Source organism: Podarcis muralis, chromosome 15, assembly GCF_964188315.1.
Source record: "Podarcis muralis chromosome 15, rPodMur119.hap1.1, whole genome shotgun sequence".
Lineage (NCBI taxonomy): Eukaryota > Metazoa > Chordata > Lepidosauria > Squamata > Lacertidae > Podarcis > Podarcis muralis.
In genome coordinates, this window is record NC_135669.1 from 41532172 (window position 1) to 41542312 (window position 10141).

Genomic DNA, 10141 nt, shown 5'->3' on the forward strand with positions numbered 1-10141 from the left:
CTCAGCCTGGTCTCTTGACAGTTTCAGACAGGAGACCTGGCTGAAGACACCTGGGATTGAACCTGGGACCTTGGGCGTGTGGAGCAGATGCTCTACTATAGAACTACAGCTTATGCTGAGTCAGATCTTTAGTCCATCCAGCCTAGTACTGTCTGCACTGACTGGCAGCAGCTCTCCAGGGTTTCTGACTAGGGATGTTCCCAGCCCTGCCCAGAGACGCCGGGGATTGAACTTGGGACCTTCTGCTTGCAAAGCAGGTTCTCTGCCCCTGGCTCAGTACAAAGCAGCTTCTGGTTGTTCCTAAGACAATTCTTGGAAAGGCTGCACCTCTCGCAGGGCCCAAATTCTGGTCCCAGAGTTGGCATCTGATGACCTATTCATTCCCAGCATGGTTGTGGCAAATCATCTACCTCTTGCTTCTGCCTTGTTTAGGTCACTCATCGATATTCAGGACTTGTCCAGCATCATCTGCGAGGAGACGCTGAAGGCAACACCATACACAACTCCCAGAAACAGTCACTCGCCCATGGATGCCAGCACTCCGCTTAGCCCAGGTAACAGGTGAGGGATGGAGGAGGCGGGCCTTGGCTGTCAATCTCAGGCGCTAATCCCCAGCCCCTGCACTGATTGAGAGGACTGCCATTGTGCTGCAAGAAACAGAATTCAGTAATCAAGAGCTTCTGCGAGCCTCAAAGCACTGGGCCTATACAAGAGGCTGCCTGGTGCATCTCTGCATGAGCTGTTCATATATATTAAACAGTATAGATATGGTCATAAAAAATGGATTGGCTGCTCTGGACAATCTGCCTCTGCAGGCTACTTTGCAGCAGCTGTGTCAGGAACATGTTCAGTTGCTTCTGCTGCTGAGACGCAGTGGAATTACTCGCTCTTGCAGTAATGGAGGGGGGGAGGCTGCCTGCTGTTTCCCTGCATGAGTCACTGTTGTTGCCTCCCAGTGTTTCAGGTAAGGAGATGTAGCTGGAACATAGACTCCAGCAGGAACAGGAACTGGATTTCTCTGAATGCAACTGGACCTTGCTGTTGCGTGCTTTAAAAGCTAAACCTTTGGTGTGGGTGGGTGTGTTAAAGAGGGGAGTGGATATTTTATTTAGGTGGGTGCCTTAGCCATCTGGAGTTCGGGAAGCCCTGATCCTGGGGTTCAGCGGTGCTGTTAAATCACTTAGATTAGGGGTGAGTTAAATGGCTTTAGAGGTTTCATGCCACATTGTCCCCCTGTTTTTTTTTTCATCATCCTGGGGTCAAAATTCTGCTGTCGGGAACACATTAGAAATGTTCCCATAGGAGTCAATAGAAAGTGCTGACTTGTTATGCTAACATTGGCCTGACTGACCATTTCCTCAGAACAAATTATGTTCGGACTTTGTGTACATGTCCCTAGAAAAACCTCTGAATTGTCCATGGCTGAAACATAAGCAACTGGACAAAAGTGCCCAGTTTTTGCCTCTGGCCACACCCACCCCTGGCATTTGGCCCCTGAAAGGTTGCCCACGGGGGAATGCGGCCCTTGGGCTGAAGAAGGTGGCCTTTTGTGACTTTTTGCTGTGTGGCAAAAAAAGGGGGTGGTGTTCTTACAGGGCTCCCCCTCTCACTATGTTTTGCCACGTCTTTTCAGCACAGGCGCCTCCCAGGTTTTCCTCCACCATCACGAAGTACAAGGACTACTGCGTGACAATAGACACGACAGGCTGGGGGAGCCGGGAGGCCTCCCTGTTGGGATTCAGCACCTTTGCCACTGCCTGTGCCCAAGGGAAGATCGTAGAGTTGCCCCCCACCCATCAGCCATCGGACGCAGTCTCCAAAATGGTGAGTTGAATTGTGGCCAGAACCGCAGGGCACGTGGGCTTCCCTCCTCCCCAACACATAAGAAGAACAAGTTGCAAGAGGGAAGTTGTTTGCAACCGCAGCTCAGCTTTTGAACGTGTGCTTCAGGGCTATGTCACTCAGCGGTGGAGCATGATGTGCTCTGCATGCACAGGGTCCCAAGTTCAGTCCTAGGCATCTGTGGGGGGCTGGGAATCATCTTCTCCCCTGAATCCCTGGAGAGCCACGGCTGCCTGTCAGTGCAGGCAGCACTGAGCTAGGTCAGCTGATGGTCTAGATCTGCACAAAGTGCAGTCAACAATGAATGCAGTCAACATAATGTGCATGCCAGGCAGAAAAGTGTTTCTCCCTTATAACACTAGAACTTGTGGAGCCTCAACAAAGCTGAACGTTGGAAGATTCAGGACAGAGGAAAGAAAATCCTCCTTCATGCAACCCATAGTTAAACTGTGGAACTCCTTGCCACAGGAGGCAGGGATGGCCACCAACTTGGATGGCTTTAAACGAGGATTAGACAAATTCATGGAGGAAGAGAGGGCTCTCTGGATGGCTACTAGCCTGGATGGCTCTGCCCTGCCTCCATGGCTGGGGGCAGCGATGCTGCCAAATACCAGTTGCTGGAAGCCACAGGAGACCAGAGGGCTCTCGTGCTCTGGTCCTGCTTGCGGATTTCTCATTAAAGGCTTTGGGTTCGCCACTGTGAGAGAAGGGGGCTGGACTAGGCGGGCCATTGGCCTGATCCAGCAAGCTGTTCTTATGAGGTTCCCTGAATGAGTATATAGAGAACAGAAAGACCCAAAGTATGAAAATATGCTATGTTATCCTTGGATATAGCATGCATACATACACACACACACACACACACACACACACACACACCTCAATATGAGAAGAGAGAGAAAGAATTAACGGCACAGGTAGGAAAATAACTGTAACATATAATAGAAGACAAAACACGGGCTGCAGGTCTGCAGTCTTTGGGGAGAGTTTTGACAACAAACTCTTTCCTGGAATGTAGCCCATTTCTTTCCTCCATCAGTGGCTGAAGGAAGGTTTTCAGCCAGAGCAGCTGCTTGCTTGTTGATGTGTCCTTCACTGCAAACATAACCTAATATTATATCATATCCCTTTTTTTGTTTTTCAAAATGCACAAATAATGTACATTTCCTGAGGATGCAAATAGGATATTCCACACAAAGTGCGTTCTCCCACTTTTCCCAGTGGCGAAAACAGCAATGACCGCTGCTTCCACAAAACATAATTTTATAGTAGTTGGGAACCTGCTGCCTCATGTGACTAATCAGATAAGTCAAAGTTGTTGTTGAGTCAGTCAGGGCTTACACAGAGTTCAGAGTAAAAATCCAGTTTCCCTCCTACCCAGGCAACTGCAGAAAGAATCCAACTACAATAATGCAGTTACCCCATCAAGATTCCTTTTTGTGTGTGTCCTGCAGTTTCATCAATGCGTGTTGTGTGCTGTCGCACATCAAAAAATCCAATTGGGCGGGGTGGGGAGACAATAAAGTGAAAACAAGCAAGCTTCTGCACATTCTTCACCCATCCTGAAGCCGATCTTAGGAATGCTCCAACTTGAACTGAAAACCAGGTGTGATGTGAAACTATAATTGGAGCATGGGGATGGGAAATCCACTTCCTGCTGGTTGGTGGGGGCCATTTGCTAGTCCTAAGGGGGACCCCTAGGAAACACCCAAACTCGCCAAACCTCGGCACCAGCCTTGCCCTTAAGAGTTTGGTCTTTGTTTTAGCACAGCTTTTCTTAAAATGTCAAGAAAGCCTCCCAAGAAAACCTCAGAAAGTGATGTAATGTGCCCACGTTTGTTAAAGCAACAAGCAGTCGGGGAGACATTATCAGTTCTGTGGTGTCAAACAGCCCTTGCTCTGTTCTCTCAGCGCATTTCCAAGGCAACCTCAGCCGGTCCCCTTGATCTGTGTTGCAGCAGCTCTTCCCCTCCATTATCTCCCCTGCCATTCAATAGAATTCTAAGGAGCTGCCGAGTTCCCCTCGTGCTCCCCCCCCCTCGCCCGCCCGCCCGGTTGTCATTCATCGGCAGGGCTGTTGCTGCTTCTAGACGAAAATTGGAGGTCACCGAACCACAACAGCAGTCGGCAGGTCACTGCCGCCTACTCAGGGACTGGCCAGGCAGCCGGCCGGTGCTTATTAAACTCATTAGGGGCCGCAGATTCATCTTGGCTGGAGTCGCTGTGCAGAATTCCAGACCAAGGAGGCCAGGCTGGAAGGATAAATGACTAGAGGGAGTTTTCCCTTTAATCAACTGCTTCCCTCCCACGGAAAAGGGGGGGGGATGTTTTTCGCAATTAGGCAAGGGCCAGGCATGTTCCCTCCCCCAAAAACACGACCAGCTTTGCTCATCAGTCAGCATGGCATGAGAAGCTTTTGTATCCCCTAGTGACTGAGCGGGGAGGCAGGGAGTGAGGACAAATTATTTTCACTAATCTGGAGAAGGGCCATAACTCATAGGCAGAGTGCGTGCTATGCATGCAGAAGGTCCCGGGTTCAGCCCCACAGCATCTCCAGGTGGGGCTGGGAGAAGCTCCTTGTCTGAATTCCTGGAGAGTCACTGCCAGTCAGTGTTGGCTTAGCAGGGGGGAGGTTGAAGGATCTGGCTATTCCAATCAGCCTTGCAATATGTGGCCCTGCCTCCCCTGGGCAGTGAGGGGGGGGGATGTTGGCCCCCTCTTGTCAATATGCCTCCCTCTTGTCTCCCTGCCCCCATGGGCATTTAGCATAAGCAACTGATGATCTTCTTTCATAATTCTCTGTAAAGCTATTTTCATAGTACTTTGTTCAGCCAGGAAGTGCAAAAGCTGGTAAGTAACATAAGTTTACCTGATGCTGTATAGTCACCTGATGCTGTGTAGTCTGCTTCAATCTGCAGAGCTGGCACTGGTCACAGGTGCCACAAAGCACTCGTTCCGAATTTGTAAGAAAGTGATCTTTTAGCGTGGCAGCACCCACACTTTGGAACTCCCTGCTTATTGACACGAGGCCGTGCCTTCACTGTCCCCCTTTCGGCACCTGCTAAAAGCATGTAGAGTCGAAAGGGACCACGAGAATCATCTAGTCCAACCCCCTGCAATGCAGGAATATTTCGCCCAACATGGGGCTCGAACCCAAGACCCTGAGGTTAAGAGTCTCGCACTCTTACCAGCTGAGCTACCTTGTTTTTAAGTGGATGTTTTTACTGTTTTTATTGTTCTTTTCGTAAACTGCTTTGTGCCCTCCCCCACAACAATCAAAGGGTATATAAATTGTTTGCAAGGAAGTAAATAGATGAAGCTTCCAGCTGCATATTACTCCAGGAGAGCAGGGTGTGTGGACCAAGTGAATCTGTACCAAAGTCCACAATTTATTTAAGCACACATCCCTGTTTCTGACCCATCCTAGGGTTAATTCTGATTAAGGAAAAGGGAGCTGGGGCCGCCCTTGTCGATCTTAACGCCTTAAAAAAACCACCTCTGAGCATTTATGTTTCACAGGGTGCCTCGTCGGAACCCCCTGGCGTACAGTTGCAACTTCAGAGGGGTCAGAAAGAATTGGAGGCTCCCCCTTCTGCTCAGGAGAGCCAGCTCCAGGAAGGTAGGGCAGGCAGCATGCAGATTGAGGGTTCCTGAGTCTCAGGAATATAACGTCCACCACACACCACCTCATCAGCAGTCCCTAAGGGCCTACCGAACTCAGCTCCCTAAATACTATGATTTATAAAATGCAGCCCAATTCAGATGTGCAAATAAATGCAAACAAAATAACGGAGCACGACAGCTGCCCTGATGCTTTGAAAATACAGTGGTACCTTGGTTTACGAACTTAATCTGTTCGCGAAGTCTGTTCTTAAACCGAAACCGTTCTTAAACCAAGGTGTGCTTTCCCTAATGAGGCTTCCCACCGCCGGTGCCCTTCCACAATTCGGATTCCATTCTTAGACCAAGGTAAAGTTCTCAAACCAAGACACTCTTTCCAGTTTTGCGGAGTTCGTAAACCAAATCGTTCTTAAACTGGACTAAACCAAGGTACCACTGTAGATCAGAAAACTATTCTTGGAAGCTCCTTCGAAGTTGCCGGTGCGGTAAAGTGGAATTTCAGTTTTTATAGAAGGTGCAGGCTGGACCGGGTATCCATTGCCAGATCTTGAAACTGGCTGAGCTAGGTATTGTTTGGCAAAAACGCTCCAGAATATCTCCAGCTCTTTGACGTATCCTGTTAATGCTCTTTTGATGCCAGTGATTCCTGAGCAAGCAGATCCAGAAGATAAAGAAATAAAGCTGGACGAGTGCAAAGCTGATGGCAGCCTCTGGAACAACGACACTTTGTGTCTAGAAGAAGATACAGACAGGTACACAGCAAGCTTCTAGAACTGGGATGGGTGTGAGAGAGATAAATTTTGCTTCAGTCCAGCAAGATGGGCTCTTTCCATTGCCAGTTCCCTGATCACTTAAGGCAGAGGTGTTCAACCTTTTTGATTCCACGGCTCCCTTAACCAATTACATTCTTTCTGTGGCCCCCCTGTAGGGCTCAGGAGCCCAGTTATGTCACCCCTTGCCTGCAGAGCTGGCAGCCTCTCGCTCTTTTCCGAACAACCCCCTTGCGGAGTCCTCCCTCAGCCTCCTCTCCCCTCTCCTTGGGAGTCCTCCGGGCATCTGCTGTCGCCATCCCTGGTCTCTGAGCTGCCCTCCCACGCCAAAGAGGTGCCTACTCTCAATGCCCCACAGGGGCCTGGGACTTGTCCGTCCATTCCCAACAGTGAGGGCTGATGGACTGGCTGGCCGGGCTTTTCTGAGTCTGCTTCCGCTCCTGGCAACCAGCACCCCATCACCAGCTCCAGAGGCACCATTCGTCTGCAGAGCTTATAGCCAGGGCTGCTGCAATAAACATCTCTGCAAGCCTTTGGGAGGCAGAGATGCCAGAGGGCATCAGAGGAGGGAGGGAAGGAAAGAGGGATAGAGGCCAGTGTTGCCCGCAGCACCTCTGACCATCATTCAAGGCACCCCAGATTGCCATGGCACACTGGTTGAAAACCACTGACTTGAGGAGCCCAATCAGCCTTTAAATGCTTCTGCTGTTGTAAAGCAGTAGTGCTGAATAAAACTTTGCCTCCACCTGCCGAAAGTTTGCGGAGAACCTTTGCCCAGCACTTCATTGCGTTCCAGAGTTGTTAAATCAGCTCTACAGCATTTCTCTGCAGTTGGTTAAAAGTAAAGGTAAAGGGACCCCTGACCATTAGGTCCAGTCGTGGCTGACTCTGGGGTTGGGGCGCTCATCTCGCTTTACTGGCCGAGGGAGCCGGCGTACAGCTTCCAGGTCATGTGGCCAGCATGACTAAGCCGCTTCTGGCGAACCAGAGCAGCGCACGGAAACGCCTTTTACCTTCCCGCTGGAGCGGTACCTATTTATCTACTTGCACTTTGACGTGCTTTCGAACTGCTAGGTTGGCAGGAGCAGGGACCAAGCAGCAGGAGCTCACCCCGTTGCAAGGATTTGAACCGCCAACCTTCTGATCGGGAAGTCCTAGGCTCTGTGGTTTAACCCACAGGGTTTAACCCTGCAGTTGGTTAAGGTAAAGGTAAAGGTACCCCTGCCCGTACGGGCCAGTCTTGCCAGACTCTAGGGTTGTGCGCTCATCTCACTCTATAGGCCGGGAGCCAGCGCTGTCCGCAGACACTTCCGGGTCACGTGGCCAGTTGGTTACTTGAATGCAAAAGTCTTACAAACTGGTTTTCTAGTACACCTCATTCCAAATAAGTGTGCATACAATTAAAATACAGATAAAACAACACCCATCAAAACTGCAACGTTCAGAATTCAATAAGTTACAATACAACAGGGGGTGGGGGATGGGACAGCATCATCTCATTGATAGAGCACCTGCCTTGCATGCAGAAGACCTCAGGTTCAATCCTCAGTGGCATTTCCAGTTAGGGGAAGGGAGAGACTCCCTGCCCGGCATCTTGGAGAGCTGCTGCCATTCAGGGATAAAAATGCTGAGCTAGGAGGACCCAACAGGTCTTGTCTCTATATAAAGAAAAATCCTGTGTTCATAATAATAAAACAAACCCTGTTTGCATAGCAGCAAGGATGCAGAGCGAAAGAAGCAGAGAAGCCAACATTCAGTGTAAGCCAGCAATGAAAGGCAGTGAAAAAGTGCATTGGAATTCTTTCTTCAAACTCCCTTTGCAGGCCTAATAACCTTGAGTGGTATCAGTAAAAGGCAGCGATAGAGAAAATGGTTTTCTCTCTCTCTCTCTCTCTCTCTCTCTCTCTCTCTCTCTCTCTCTCTGTGTGTGTGTGTGTGTGTGTGTGTGTGTGTGTCTCCACCCCACCAAGCACCCAGCCCTTCAACATGCCAGCATCCTTTCTAATAATCTGGATTTTGGGGGCATGTGTTTCCTTTTCTTTTGCAGGGCTCACTCAAGCCTTGATGATGTTTTGGAAGCTGTCCTCAGGCCAGTTGCCGACAGTCGCAGCCCTCGCGCAGAGCCATCAGCCCCCATCAAGAGGTTAGTGAAGTGACTGACAACCCATTCCTATCACCCAAGGAAGACTGTTCTCTGCTTGTGAGAATGAAGGGATGTCAGTGGAGCTGGCAAACTGACTAGTGCCAGAAGCAGCAGCATATTAGAAGGCACTGCTCGATAGCAGCTTGAGGTGGATTGAGAAAAAGGCAAATGTACCTGGCAGGCTTAAGGATGGCTCTGTACCAGCTTGTTTCTATACTGCTTGGCTCAGTGCAGACATAACAGTAGCTCAGAGGTAGGAGAACTTGCTGAATATTACAATTTCTTGATCCTTGTCCAAGCTGTCTCGGGTTGGAAGTTGGAGTCTAGTAACATCTGGAGGAGTCTAGTAACATCTGTAACTGGAACATCTGGAGGGTCATTGATTCTCTCAGTTTCCTGCTTGCAAACTTCTCATGCAGTAGCTTAATCAATGGCTTTATTAACCAGGAGCAAACCATGCTCGCCAGCCACAGTTTCTTGTTGGTTTATAAACTGTGGTTAATGTGAACTATGGCTTAGCGTTACTGGTGAACACAGACCTTGTAAATAACACTGAGCTAAATGGAGCAATGGACTTGGTGTAAACTGATTCTGCCCACAGTGAGCTTATTGAAGTTAGTCATGTGCATTAACTTCAGTGGGTCTACTCTGAGTAGGACTAGCATTGGCTGCAACCCTATGAACCTAACCGGTAGAAGGGCCTCCCATGAAGATCTCAAGGCCTAGGCAGGTATATATACAGGAGAAGGTGATTCTTCCAAGTAGACATGGATGAAACTGTCGACTTCTGCTCTCATGGGTTCTCCTTTTCTAAATCTAAAATTCAATTCTCCACACTTCAACAGCTATTTGTTGTTATTATTAAAAGCTTACGAAAATTTGCAAGTATTCCGGTGTAGGTTTATCCAAACTATGCATTTTTGAATGCAATTTTTAACATAAGGTACACATTTTTACAAGCAGTCTTTCTAACTGTATTGCACCACTGTATATTCCCCCACAAATACTTGCGTTTATATGCACACTTCATCCTCGTGTGTTAATTTTTCTACATATCGTTTGGTTGGAGAACTGCGCCACAAATTTCGCAGAAGGATGAATTTTGAAGGCTACCTGGCTTTCATTTCTCGTGCTGTTTTAGAAAGGGCTGCTTTTGTAGGTCCCAATTGTTTCCAGAAGTGCCGATTGGATAGATGCCATTAAAAACGGGCCGCACCCCAAAGCTGCCCCTGACACAGGACCTCTCTGTCCCCTAAGGGAACCAAGCCACGCCCATCACGGAAACATCGAGATGAGGGACGGAGCAGAGGACAGCTTCAGCGAATCGGAGGGTTCTGCTGAGAATGTTGAAGGTCTGTCTTGATCCATAAAAGAAAGGTGGAACCGTGTCTCTTCATTGTGTCTTTTTAGTGTTCTTTTCCCCCCCAAGTGTTGAGTTCGAAACCTCACAAAGCTCAAAACAAATCAAACCTAACGGACGAGAGGGCCATCAGTGGTTACTGGCCATGGTGGCTTGTGCCTCCACAGTTGCTTTCAAATGCCAGTTGCTGGAAACCACAGGAGGAGCAAATGCTTTTGTGCTGAGGTCCTGCTCCCTGTTTCCCCACAGGCACCTGGTTGGCCACTGAGAGCAGGGCGCTGCGCTAGAGAGGCCTTTGGCCTGATCCAGCAGGCTCTTATGAACGACGAAGGGGGAGAACCAGGTTTATGCAAGTATGACCCTCTTTGTGGCAAGACCTTTTCCTCCGAAATGCTTGCTCAACTT

The 10141-nt window shown here is 49.1% G+C and overlaps 1 protein-coding gene across 3 annotated transcripts in view; it reads left to right on the forward strand.

Annotated features, from left to right (window-relative positions):
• The window catches only part of TEX14 (testis expressed 14, intercellular bridge forming factor), a 51477-nt gene extending 41707 nt beyond the window's left edge, over positions 1-9770 (forward strand). For 2 of the 3 annotated variants that reach the window (XM_028708894.2, XM_028708902.2), the window contains 6 exons: positions 433-554; positions 1634-1824; positions 5362-5461; positions 6104-6215; positions 8281-8376; positions 9634-9770. In XM_028708894.2, the coding sequence (XP_028564727.2) occupies positions 433-554; positions 1634-1824; positions 5362-5461; positions 6104-6215; positions 8281-8376; positions 9634-9739 (727 nt within the window). In that variant the 3' untranslated portion in view covers positions 9740-9770. Of the gene's footprint in view, positions 1-432; positions 562-1633; positions 1825-5361; positions 5462-6103; positions 6216-8280; positions 8377-9633 lie in introns of those variants that run through there. The other variant, XM_028708899.2, reaches the window with a different exon arrangement.
• The last annotated feature ends 371 nt before the right edge of the window (positions 9771-10141 follow it).